This window comes from Balearica regulorum, chromosome 24, assembly GCF_011004875.1.
Source record: "Balearica regulorum gibbericeps isolate bBalReg1 chromosome 24, bBalReg1.pri, whole genome shotgun sequence".
Classification (NCBI taxonomy): Eukaryota; Metazoa; Chordata; class Aves; order Gruiformes; family Gruidae; genus Balearica; species Balearica regulorum.
This window is the reverse complement of record NC_046207.1, coordinates 7,486,049-7,499,246: the sequence shown is the minus strand read 5'-3', so window position 1 is coordinate 7,499,246 and position 13,198 is coordinate 7,486,049. Positions and strand designations below refer to the sequence as shown.

General features: G+C 42.0%; 1 protein-coding gene across 19 annotated transcripts in view; it reads left to right on the top strand.

Annotated features, from left to right (window-relative positions):
• The window catches only part of TANC2 (tetratricopeptide repeat, ankyrin repeat and coiled-coil containing 2), a 248,943-nt gene that overhangs the window by 83,825 nt on the left and 151,920 nt on the right, over nt 1–13,198 (top strand). For 13 of the 19 annotated variants that reach the window (XM_075775485.1, XM_075775496.1, XM_075775486.1 and 10 more), the window contains one exon: nt 8,613–8,684. The exons of the other annotated variants lie outside the window; for them this stretch is intronic. In XM_075775485.1, the coding sequence (XP_075631600.1) occupies nt 8,613–8,684 (72 nt within the window). The remainder of the gene's footprint in view (nt 1–8,612; nt 8,685–13,198) is intronic. 19 annotated transcript variants of the gene reach the window in all.

The window sequence follows — 13,198 nt, the reverse complement described above, 5'->3', positions numbered from 1 at the left end:
CGAGGCTACTTCTATCCCTTTTAGTAACTCGATTGAAAGATTGTTCATCAAAACAGTTTTAGGGCCAAGTAGTGAAAATTTGAACAGTAAATCTAAACAAAATTGCTCAGCTAAGATGCAGTGAGGTTAGATGGCTTATTTGGTTGAATTTTTAGAAGCACTGATGTGATTTAACCCAAAGCTCACTGACAGTGAACGGAACGTAAGGAGTCTGAAGAAGTCCAGTTCTTTTCAAGATTAACTTTGCTAATCTAATTTTATATTGAGTTTGTGTGCTCTTATTTTTTCTTGGTCCTGTTTTTAAATTAATATGCTTTTTTAAAGGAAAATTACTGTGGTGTGTACTTGGTCTGCTTAGGGATGTCTGCATTAGAGAAACAAAGAGTTCGGATGAATTTTTAAGTTTTATTCTATCTAAAGGATCATGGAGGTTTCAGACTTTTTATTAAAAGAAGGTTATGGATAAAAATAAAAAGAAGTCACTGACATCTTCAACGTGAAATACAAAGTGTATACTTCCAATATAATACACATTTTTGAACAACCAGTCTTGAGATTATGAATTTAGTGGGGGTAGATTGATGTCTGGGTTATGCTTTGCGTTCACCTTGGCTATTCAGAGCCCATGTATGTCTGCTTTTGCCCTTTCTCACAGCCATTTGGGCAAATTAAGGAACGCTGTTTTCGCTACAGATTGCTTTCTGCTCTTGAGAATGTTCCTTAATGAGCTGGGATACAATGCAGGTACTGGGGGTAGCTGGCCTTTGTTTATAAATTTAGATAATGTACTTAGTAATGCCTTTTTAAAGTGCACAAAGTATAAAGTGCACGCCTCTTTGTATAGTTACGGATAAAAATCTCTAATGTAGTTTCATAAGCTTTCATAGAATAACCAAGCCGGCATGTGTACTTGTATTCTGGTCTTTAGGTGTATTAACAAAGTGGCAATAATACTGGGTTTCTGCGATCCATTATGCCCTCTTATAGTCATGACTCCAGAAATAATTGTTCATAAAGTTGAACATTTTATGATATTCAAGGTTATTTTCAAACCACGGACTCCACTGGTGTCAGCCCCCACCGTATGTCGGTACCAGCTCCTCATTTGCTTACTGCCCAGTGGGATTATATTTAACATATAATGAGGTAAAACCCCTTATCTGTATTAAATGTATATTAATTTTCCACTTTAGCTAAACTATATTTCAGAACACAGCCTGGCATTTCCATTTTCCTAAATACTAGCATTTTGTTTGCAAAAAAGGAAGAAAGTCTTCTGATGACCCATGGATTAACAGTTACCAAATGTAATATTACATTTATGAAAACATTTCTGCGACTTGTGTCTCCCATTGCTTTGCATAATAAACTGTACGCAGCTGAAAAGCTTTTACTGGTTTGGGTTTTTTTGTATGTTTGGTGATTGGGTTTTTTTTTTTTATCAGAGCAGTGATGTAATTGAGGTAGGCTTTTTCCTTTTTGACATTTTGAAATGTCACTACTCGGCTTACCTCTGCAAAGTACCTGCTTTTTGTGGGTACTCTCAGCCGAGGAATGATGATCTGTTCATCTGGTCTAGGAATTTGAGGGAGTTTGTATAATGTTATCTTTAGCATTAATTGCAGAAAAATAATTCTACACAGAAATAGTACGCCTTGTGTCACTCTTATGATTTGTGTGAATTATCAGAGCCCTTCATAAGGGATTCAGCATGTTGGAAAGTGGTTAGGGAGCTTTTTTTAATGGTCTGGCAATTAATAACCCAGGTCTGTCCTATCGTTCCATCACTAAAAATCTCCCACCCTCAGCACCCCCAACCACACCCCCCCACGCACCCCAACACTCCCAATGGGGACTTACTTTGGTGGGGGTAGGTGCTTTATTCTGTTAGTAAATTAATGGAGTTCTTAATTTTTATCACAATTTTAATAATTATACTAATTTAAGCACAATAATAATTTTTATATTTGTTTTCTGAAGCAGAAGACCCCCTCACAAACTAAGTAATCAGGAAGAATTTTTTATTAAAATGACTCTTAAGTACCAGGCTCGGTCTGCCCTCCCCTCTTGCTCCATTTGGGTACGGTTTGCCTCTTTCCAGGCACGGCTCGCACCCGGGAGGACGGCAGGCGGTTGCGTTTGGCACATGTCCTTCCTTCGCCTGGCTGGGATCCATCGGGATTGCTGAGAGCGAGATTTGCCACTACATCTCCTACGCTGGGCTGAGCCGCTGCGGGCTCCAGGGACCGGACCCAGCGCTCTCTCCGTCAGCAGCGGCGTCCTGAGGTCCTGGGACCGGTCTGGCTGCCGTCACCGCACGCTTTGATCTGGCGTTCCCTCACCCCCTGCGGCAGTTTGATTTTTATATTTATTTTTTCTCTTCCTTTTGCCTGTGTCTGTGTTTTGGGAGCACGATGGCAGTTGGGAGCCACATCGCCGTACGTTATGCCGTGCACAAGGCAGTCCTTTCCTTCTGCAGGGATGCCAGGCTGGGTTGGAATCAGCTCAGTTTCTAACTGCTGGACTGGCTTTGTGTGAGTCTTCTGTGTTTTCCAAATACAATTTTGATACGATGCAGGTTTAAAGTAATGATTTATAAGCTATTCTAGCGGAGCACGCTCTGTCAGTTGCTGTTAGAGCAACGGCACATCTAATGCAGTCAGTTCTTGCAGCAGATTTCCCAGCATGCGTAAAGCAGGCTGACCCACCCTTTTATTTTTCTGCATTAAAAATTGCTTTGTCACATAAAAGAACTGGGAAAACATTTAGTCACGTTGTGTATTTTAGACCCTTTTTTAATTAAATAGGGGAACAGGAATATTGGACTGCTGGCACTTTATTTAAGACTTGTTGTCTTTGCCTTTAACGTGAACACCTGGCAGTGAGGTGATGCTGAAGGTGCTGTGCTGTTTGCTGACATCAGATCGTGTTGTTGCAGATGCATCTTGCTTGTATTTTATTTGCAGAGCGGTCCTACTAATTGCGATGCAGTGCTTTGTGCAGTGGATTTACGTGGTAGGATCGCTGAAACCCTTGGGGTTTTCTTTCCCTTCGGGAGCAGTCAGTTCAAAGAATACAGTTGTTCTGTGTATTGGAGAGGATTTGTTGTGTCACTGGTTTTAAATGGAGAGCTGGTAGAATAGAGGAGGGGGAGACAAGCAGGCAAGGAGGAACAGGAAGCGGACGTTTCTCAGCCCCATTTATAGTAGGAGAGACTGCTTTTTTGAAGCTGTTATTAACCATGATTGTGTTCAGATTACTTAACTTCTTTGTAAATGAGAGAAAGAATTACTAGCTATTCCCATTTGCTGTATGCTCACCACATAATCCCCCACTTGGACAGCCCTCTTTGGATTTCTGACCCCAGTTTCCGTCCGACATCCCAGTTGGAGGGATGTTAGATGCTGATGAGACAGCATCTTTCTGAAATTAAAATAATGTGTAAATTGTAAGGGAGTTTCTTAACACTGAGATAGTAAAGTATCGGCTCAGTAATCCATATTATCCTGTATCTAGCAATGAGAGGGAGGATTTTTTATTTTTACCTATGTCATTCACCTCCCCTGTGGCATTTGCAAAAAACAATCACTTTCTGTTTTCATGGCAACTTCTGTAGAAGCTTCTTAACCAGGTTTATCTTGGTCTGTTCTGATCTTTATTTTAAATTAACACAGATGTCTGTGTTTTCTAGCAATGATTTCACAACCGATTTACTTTCGGTGACCTCTTTTACACGTTGCATCTGATGCTTTGTCAATAACTGTGGTGTTTCACCATGCTGACAGGCGTTACAGCAGCTGAGTTGATTGCACTTCCATGAGTGATACTGTCTGCAAACTATTGTCCAAATAGTAGGTGATCCCTATAAAGAATAGGTATTGCTAGAGCGAATACTAACAACTAACTAAAATCATGCATAAATAAAATCACTAACAGTATTATTGGAATGACAGTCCTGATGTGCATGAAGACGTGAATGCTATCAAGACCATAAACTCAAGCACTCAGAAGTTTGAAAACGTGAGAATTAATGCTCCCCTAGCAACAGTAATTTGCCTCTTTTTTTTGCGTGTGTATTAAGATAAGTCTTTAATTATGTATGGTATTGTTCTCTAGTAACCTTGCTCCTCCACTGCAGGGAATGGAGTGTGCTCAAAATTTTGATTTGTAGCAAAGAAAGAGAAATTAAATTGTTCAGCTCTTAACTGCAGGCTGTTCCTTATCTTCCTGCAGTCCTCTGCCTTTTCACCATACATCTTCAATTCTGCAGGTACCAGCCTTTTCCACTACCTGGCGTTGATTTGTTTGTATTATTTTTTTATATTTTTATTGCAAGTATTCATCATTTCCCAATTGCTGCCTGCGAGGGAGAAGGCGCCTGCTCTGCCCTGGAGAATCCACCCTGCCTGGCTCTGCCTGTGGCGGGGGGCTCCGTGTTTGCTGCTGCTGTTACTTGAACAGACAGGGCACGTCAGATGGGAAGGGTGGGTGGTCGCAGGGGAGGGGGTTAAGGGCTTCCCGAAACAGCCCTCAGCTTGTCTGGCTGCCTTATGTCAGTACAGTGAACCCGTGGTTTTATTTCTCTACATTAGGTGTGCAGGCACATGCACCTCTCTACGTTTGTGAGCTTCACACCGGCTATGCTTGTTCTCAAACTGTTCCTCATTAAAAGCCACTGCATGGTTTGAGGCTGCCCATTAGATCACGCTGTGTTTCACCCAGGCTACAGCCTTTGCTGCAACTGCACCAAACGCAGCACCAACAGGTGAGCACAACTGCGTGCTGACTAACGGCATCGCATATGCTGAGTCATCAGATTTCTTTTTTTCCTTTCCCACCCTCCTAAATTGATTCAGGAAGTTAATTTACTGTGATCTTTCTCTCCCCCTTAATATATTGTGTAACCTGCAAATTACTTGAGAAATCTATACCAGGCTCTGAATCCTGTGCAGCAGTTCCTGTTCTCAAATGTGATGGCTTTGGCAGCGGGTTGTCGCGGTTTTGCATCCTGCTGTGGAGCGTTGGAGAGCAGGACCGTGGGTCTGTGGGCCGTCAGCTCCGCTGCCTTGGTTAATGCTTGTTCTCAAAGCACGAGCACTGGTTTTGGTATGGCCAAGTGACTGTACAGGAGAGATCCTGTCCTTCCAAGTGATCTTAAATAGATTAATTCCTACTTCGACATGATACATGCAGCAGTTCTGCTACTTGTGGGTTGGCGGTGTATCTATTTAAGCTTCCATCTTGTATTTTGTAAATGTACCACACTCAGAAGATATCTGACTTCCCAGAGACCCAAACCTATTCATTTTGGGCTAAAAGCTAACAGGTTGGGTTTTTTTTCTTCTTTTAAAATAAAGGACATGCCTGTCTCTTAGATTTACTTCATTGTAGAAAATCCAAATAGGATTTAGATTCCCAGTAAAGCTGTGGGGTAAAAGCCTTCTGTCTTCCAAACAGCAGCTTGTGTTTCCTCCGCACCAAAAATGGTGTCAAGGAAGAACCTTGTTGCTCCTGTTAATGGGGGACTCAAATTCTGGAAGAGCTGCAAACCAGCTGCGATAAAATGCAGGTTGATGCTTCGGTTACTCTAGTTTCCCTGTTGTACCTCATGTCATAAAGCAAGAGATGCTCTCCTGTTCTGCCAGTCTCCAGTCCACCACCTGGTGATGGCAACTGTTGTTGCTGAGAGTATTTACATGTCCCTAGTGAATCGTGTTTTATTTTTCATTAATCTTCTGAACGGGAGGTAGGGGAATGGTGCTGGGTCAAGTTTGTCTGAAACGTGTGGATCTGAAGCAGGTGGGAATGTAAACCTGGCTGGGTGAGGACGGAGGACCACAGGAGATCTGCAGGAGTGGGAATGGGGTGAATTAAAGCAAAACCATGCTGAGGATGTGAGGGTAACATATGTTTTGAAAAGAGCCCGGTTATATGGGGAAAATGAATAAATTGGAATGGTTCATATTTGGTCTGTTCCTTCGTCTCCAGAATTCATCCCACCCAGCAACATTGACTGGGGAGGTCAGGCACCCCTTACTGTACTCTTATGTTTTAAGCTCAATTTAGTCCTTAAAGTCCTTTATATTTTTTTCCCCCTAACTTTCAAAACTCTTCCATCTCTGTCAGGCATGTATTAGAGTTTTTGGGGCATTGTGTAGCTCTTTGACATGAATTAGAATAAGGGCATTTTAAAGTTAATTTGGAACATCTGTTTATGATAGGGAAACTATTATTAATGTGATGAAATATTAGCTGCCTTTGTTCAAAAGTATTTCACTGAAATGAGAGTTAAGCTGTTGTGTAAATCCCATTGCAAAGCACGATGGAAAAAAGTTACTCTGTGAATTCAAGAAAAACTTACAGACCAGTTTCATGTCACCAAACATTCCCTCATTTTACTGTAGTTTTAAACCCAAAAATTGTATTTGATTTTGAAGTCTTATTTCAGAGGTTCTTTTAGATGTAATTTAACCCAACTGCGTTGTATCTTCCTGCCTGTGGGGACCTCTGGGGTTATTCTCATGGCAGGACGGGGCCGTTGGTCCATCTCTGCCACATAACCAGACCTTTGCACGTGCGATCTGCTGCGAGGTCACATCCTGCAGCATCTCCTCCATGAGCAGTCCACCTCCATCAAAACCAACGCAGCCTCTTGCCGGCTCCGTGCCGGGGAAGGTTTGCCTGGACCCACCTGTGGATTAGCTGGGCTGTCCTGGCAACATGTTGATTTAGCGTCACTCCTCACAATAACTATGCAAAAAAAAAAAATTATTGCGTTTCTCTTTTAATGATGATTATGTGGCTTTTGATCAAGACAGGATTTTACTCCTGATTTTAATAACCCTCGTCTTCTGAAACTTTCACTCCTCCTAATTATCTTGCATTGTGTATTTGTGTTTGGAACGGAAAGGTTTTTTGTTTTCTTCATAGCTTAGAGGTTGTATATGTGGGCTCGTGGCTGGGGGGCCTTTAGCGATAATGATATCCATATGCTAAGCACTGTTCAAAACTAACATTGTATATTACAAGTAAAAATACAGAGCGCGTGATCTGTTAATACTCTTTCACGCCAGCCGGACTGTAGGAAGACTCACTGTAACTAACCCCAAGAGAGTGTCTCCAGGCTAATAAAGGCTCCTTGAATACATCGAAATTTCAGTCTCATTTGTAATGTCACATTCTCCTTGCAACCAGAATAGAAGAGCGAGCGGGGAAAATGTCATGATCTGTGGCCCCTCTGATGCCCAGTAGCTGGGATGCTTATCGGGCACGAGCAAACGATACAAAGGCAGGGATTTCGAGATTGCTGTAGCTGGCTTTAGGAGGCTGACCGGGACGTGCAGCTGTGGTATGAGCAGGGAGAAACACAAAGGTGACAGAAAATCGCATTGCTGGCCCCCATTGAAGGTGCCTGAGCATTGCTTCAGGGAAACTGAGGGCTGGAAGCATTTTGTCAAGGGAGGAGGAAAGAAGAAACCTCTCTGCAGCCTGGGCTGTGGTTCTGCTTTTTTGGGGGTGTCAGTAGGCTGAGATTTTCGGTCACCTTATCGGTTCTGGTGATGTGCTCCAATACTCGCTCAACTTCCCTTTCAAGCCAGAGTAACAGATGTAACTCGCATGTAATACGAGTTGATAAAGTTGAATTACTTTATGGCATGACAGGCCTGCCCAACAAATAACTGGGGATATATATAGATATATCTAGATAGATAGATATAAACACATCACAGTGCAGCTGCTTTTAGTATAATCAAAAAGTATAAATGCTAAAATCAACTACTGAGTTTTTAAACAGCTATTTAAGAATTCAGTTACTTCAAAACTATTTTTAAAGATGATAAAAGCCTCCCCTCCTCCTGCCATAAGGTGTAATAACCTCTGAAATATATCCTGCATTTGAAATGCCTGGTTTTGCTTTTTCACAATCTGTGTAGCTGGACTTCTTTTTGCTTCCAGCTGGCATAAACCCTGTGTACTCAAGCATCTATATTGATGCGCATATCTATTGTTTCTAATCTGGTCAGTTGATCGATGAAGACCAGCATGTAATTAATTGTATAATATTGTACGCAATGTCCCGCTCTGCATTTATCCAGATGGATTTGTTACTTGTTAACTATAGCTGCTTTCCTAAACAGTTTCAAGAGGATGTAATGAGAGTGGTTTTCTTCTTCCCAGCCATCCCATTTTTTAGCTGACAAACAATTTTAAAGGGAAACAATTTCAAAAAATATTTTTTTTCTTTTTTCTGAATCTCGTTCTTCAAATGCTAAGTATTTTTTTATATTTTGATATAACGATCCTAAATGAAGGAACTAACTGAAGATGCACAGCTTGGTTACTATTTCATTCAAATGTCTGTGGGGTCAGTAGGAGAAATTAAAAGCCTGTTTATATCCTGAGGCCCTCACGGATTTCATTTGCAGTGAGCTGGGGAGAAACTGGAAGGAACAGCAGAGGAGTCAGTCAGCAGTTTGCCCCCGTTTCCATCTGCGAGAGGGACCTTTTGTTCTGTGTTGCTACAAGATAGGTGATGGTACTCAAGGAAAAGTTGCATCTGCCTGACCTGTCCACTATGATGTTCTATTTCTGCTGTTTTGGTTCTCATGCAGATGGAGGGAACGAGGAGCCACCAGACCGAAGACAGGCAAGTGTAGACTCCCGTCAGAGCCGATCTGGGCAAGGTAAACCTTAGTGTTGTTCTGCCTCAGTGACTCATGTCTCATTTGTTCACCTTTTATATAAGCGTTTTGTGGTTTTCATGAGACTGTGTAATCTTACAGTTTTGTAACCATCGTTATTATCCGTATAGCTACAAATATACTAATATTCACAAGTGAGACTATCGTTGTCTAGTTTGAAGGAGTTTAGACTAATTCATGGCACAGCACAGGCATACCTGTAGAGTGGACGGCATCTCCATTTTGCAGATGGTCATTGGAGCTCGTGGCATAAGACATCTTCAGCACATACCAGCACAAATCACCAGGCTGCTAGCACACGGTGACCACTTGCCTTCCCTGCTGATTGCAAAGGGGAGAGCCTGGCTGGTTCTCGGTAACCAGGTTATCCTCCCCGTGATGTGATAGAGATGGGACCTGAGCGTTCCTGCCTGGGAACATCTTTTGCTTTGTTTTGTTTCATCCTCCAGGAACAGGGCAAAAGGTCCTGGGAAGAGAGTAGTAAAAATAGTTTTTACGTTATTTAAATAGTGATTCTACAAACTCTTTTGTGGAGTATCACATCGTTAAAACCACCACTAGAGCCATGCAGTGGGAATTTCTGTCACTGGTGGCAGCAGCTCTTACATCTGCGCTGGCTTACGTGTCCTTTGAAGTAGCTTAATTAAAGTTTTAAGCAATTGCTCGTTTGTGAGGGTTGTGAAAATGCTGGTATTTTCACACAGCTCTTTAGGGTAAGCATTTTTTGGAAGCATGTCTCTAGTAGGTGCTATGTGCATTGACTTATTTTCTCTTTGGGATTGCAGCAATAATTTTCCTTTCATTTAGGTTCAAGTCTGTTGTTGTCATGATGTCCTAATGATTTATTATGGAGACATGTTCTCCAGAGCATTGTTCTTTTTTGGCAGTATTCCAGCGTTGCCCAGGCGAAATTATTGCAAGTGATTGAAGCTTGCGATCAGAATTAGGGGGATCGGAATTTAGTTAAAACCCTGAAGCCCTGTGAAACATCAACAGCTGAAACTGCTCTTGTTAAAATAGTAAAAAAAAATTCCTATGTTAAAATGTATTATTTTAAATTTTCTTATTTTAAAATAGAAGAGTTAAATTGGGAAGGAACAAGGGAATTTATAACTGCGTGTACCCTGTGGTAGCTTGCGTACAAGCAGCATTTCTGTGCTTCGAGGATACTGAATGAATGGTTGCTCTTTTCCAGACACTGTTAGCTCAGATAAAGTTCCCGTTGTGTTACTTCTGGAGGCTGAGCCTTGCCCACAGTCTCTGCCGTTGGTCCCTGTGATGTCCTTTCATTTGTCTGGGTTTTGTCCGTTAGCTTGTTGTTACAAGATACAGCAGCTCAGATGTGGCTGCCGATGGGAGTTGCCTGCTGCGTTTCTGTCTGCATGTTTCAGACCCTGTTCTCCCAGGTTACGTTTCAGCCTATTTATTCAGCATCTCAGCTGCCGTGGAAAAGCACCGCTTTTGGGCAGAGAACGTGAGGATTTTTTTGCAAGTACTTACTTGCCAAAGAATGACCAACCCATATCTGTTTGCCTCAATGAGTATGACTCTAGGAGTTGCAGTAGCTAGCAAGAAGTTTCAGTATGAGCGGGAATGGAGGGGGAAACAGGTAAAAAAATATGTCTAGCTTCTTGGAGAAACAAGCTTCTGTGCTAAATATTTCCATTTGGATCAGCGGATGTGAGTGTAGACACAGGCTTTCTGCAGTGTAGAAGTTGTCTCTTTGGTCTATATAAGTATTATCTTTAGCTTTGCCCTGTTCCGTGTCTGTAAGTTGCTATCTGTCTGCACATGTCAACACGTCTTTTTCATAATGATGGCTTACGGGGTTTTATTATGCCTAGATAAACCAGCCAACTGAAATGAGGCGGTCGTCTTTCTTGTGTTTAAACTTCCATGGGGCTGGGTGTGATGCCCAAGTATTACAGCTGTTTAAAGCTTTATTATCTTGGAATACTTCAAGAAATAGTTTATCAGTTCAAATATGCACTTTGCAGTAACATTTTGCTTAAATATATTTTATAGACAAACTGTCAAAGTTCCAGTTCAGCTTTGACTGATCCCGAATTTGAGGGTTTGATTAAACCCGGTGTTCCTTCTGACTGAAACAAATTTAAGACTCTTTCAATTACCTTGTTTGCACATTTGTTTACTCTGGCAAGGATGAGAGAGAAATTTTGACATCTGTGGAATGAAAATAGTATGTTGGGGATATTTTGTGAGTTCACAAAATGTTGTAAAGCATTTGAATATTGAGAGGGAAAATACTACTGAAAACTTTGCAAAGATATCATTACTTTTATTTCTATGTAAGATACTGCCCCCGGTTGCCCTCGGGTTTAGGTCAAAGATATTGCGAACTTACACTATCATAACCAGTGAAATGCACACAGACTTCTAGGTCTTTCCCAGACCTGAAGTTGCAGTAGATGCCTAGTGTTTATGGTTCCCTCAAACCCCAAAATCCAGCCTGAGGAAATTTGAACTTTTTTTAAGAATCAAAATCAATGATGGCAAATCTTTTTTTTTTTTTTTTTTGTCTCTGGCACCAAATGTATTTTGAAAAAACAGCATGGCTTGTTTCTGTCGATGCCAGTGCCGATTTTGGCACTGATGCTGGTTTGCCTTTCCTGGCGCTCGCAGGTGATGATGAATAGGCTTGCAGAGTCAGCTGCGGTGTTCAGCTCGCAACAACCCTGGAAAAGGCAAGGTCCTCGCTCAGCTTATGTCAACGAAGCTATATATGGAGCCAGTAATTACAATTGGCAATGCACAGCTGGAAGAAGTAAATTTTTTTTCTTATATTAGCAGTATGCTATCCAATTTTGCCCTCCTGGAAAAATCATGCCCAACTCCACTCACAGAGCCACTACCTCTTTTGGATGATTAGCAGGAAAAACCTCAAAACAAGATCATCAAACTCGAGATTTCGAGCTCTGCTGAGCAGTAGCACTGTCCCGTGTTGTGTGTGTGCAAGTCTTGGCCTTGCTCTTGAGAGCGTGTTTGTCTCCAGCATACCTCATTTGTCCCGTCTGCCTGATGTGCTGCGTAACATCCGATGGAAGGAGATCTGAGAAATGGCAGTGTGCCTTCCTCTGGGGCTGTGGTCGTTGTGTGCAGCTCAGATGTGCTTCAAATGGGAGACCCTGGGGTCTGAACGTGGGTGGGTGCAGCGGAGCTGCCTGTTGCCCTCAGCTCCCTTAGTAGTCCCTGGAGAGGGAATGGATGGAGCCAGCGGAGTGTCCGGCCTGGGATTCTTCTCTTCCTGAAGCAGAACCCTCAAACGTGTCATTAGATGAATCTTGCCCTAAACTCCCTGCTTTCTAGAAGCGATTCTAGACAGCTTGCTTGGCTGTAGACATCTCTTCCATGGACACCGAAATTACATGAGAGGAATGCAGTTGTAGCACACCAAAGTACTGCCGGTGCATGACTGAAGAGGACTGATGAAATGCTTTGGGGCTGGCCAGAAGCGCAGGCTCAATGTGACGAAGCAGTGCTGATGGGAGGTGGGTCGCAGTGGCACACGGCCGCCTCGCTTCGATGGGCTCTGGCTGAGAAGCAGGGCTGAGCTGCTGCTGACGTAGAAATGGGTGGTGAGGCAGTAATTCTAGTTGTCTCTGACTATAGCCAAATATTTTATATATGTATAATAAAAAAAGGCAGGATATTGCCAGCAACAGTATCTCTTAATACAAAAAAAGAAAAACAATGATCTGTTCTTCCTTAAAGGGATGTACTCCGTTAGAGCATTTGTGTGCACACTTAATTAAAGCAGCATGAAATGAATAGAAAACCATCAGTGTCTCGCTCATAGGTTGTGGCAATAATGACAGTCTCTGATGAATAAAACATACCAAACTGTAGCATACTTACTAGAGCATACAGAAGTTAAAGAAAATCACCTCTGTAAGGATTAGACTTGGAATCTGTGTTCAGTAAACTATTGTGAGTGTGGCAAGCGTTCAGTAAGCAAGAGAGTAAAAAGTCATATTTTGAGCTGTCAAAAATAGTGTATGTGTAAAGCGTGTTAGTGTTTGTTTTGGTTTCTAGTAGAGAACGATACAAAAATGGTGAGGGATGTTCCTGAAAGTTGGCATCAGTAATGGATGGATTGTAGCCAGAAGTGATACCTCTTAGAACACTTCAGGAGCTTGTCTGAGATTTTTTTTCATATGGGCTTTTCCTCCGATCATAAATAAGATGTTGATTTGTTCACATTGTCCTTTGGCTGTCTGGAATAGTTAGTCCATTGTCTCCTCTGGAGTACCGTGTATTTGAGGCATTTACCCTTTTGTTTTCTCTCACTTTTGTCTGTCTAACCTTCTGGCCAGGACTTTACATTTTCTCTTCTCGCAAGCCATTGAGAACCACACAGCTATCCAATGGAGATCAAATAATAAATGTCTTTATGGAGGAAAGACTTAGTAGGCACCGAAAGCTAAAATGTTAAAGTTTTAAGTTGGTTTTGCAGATGAATTATTAGTTGTCTGTGT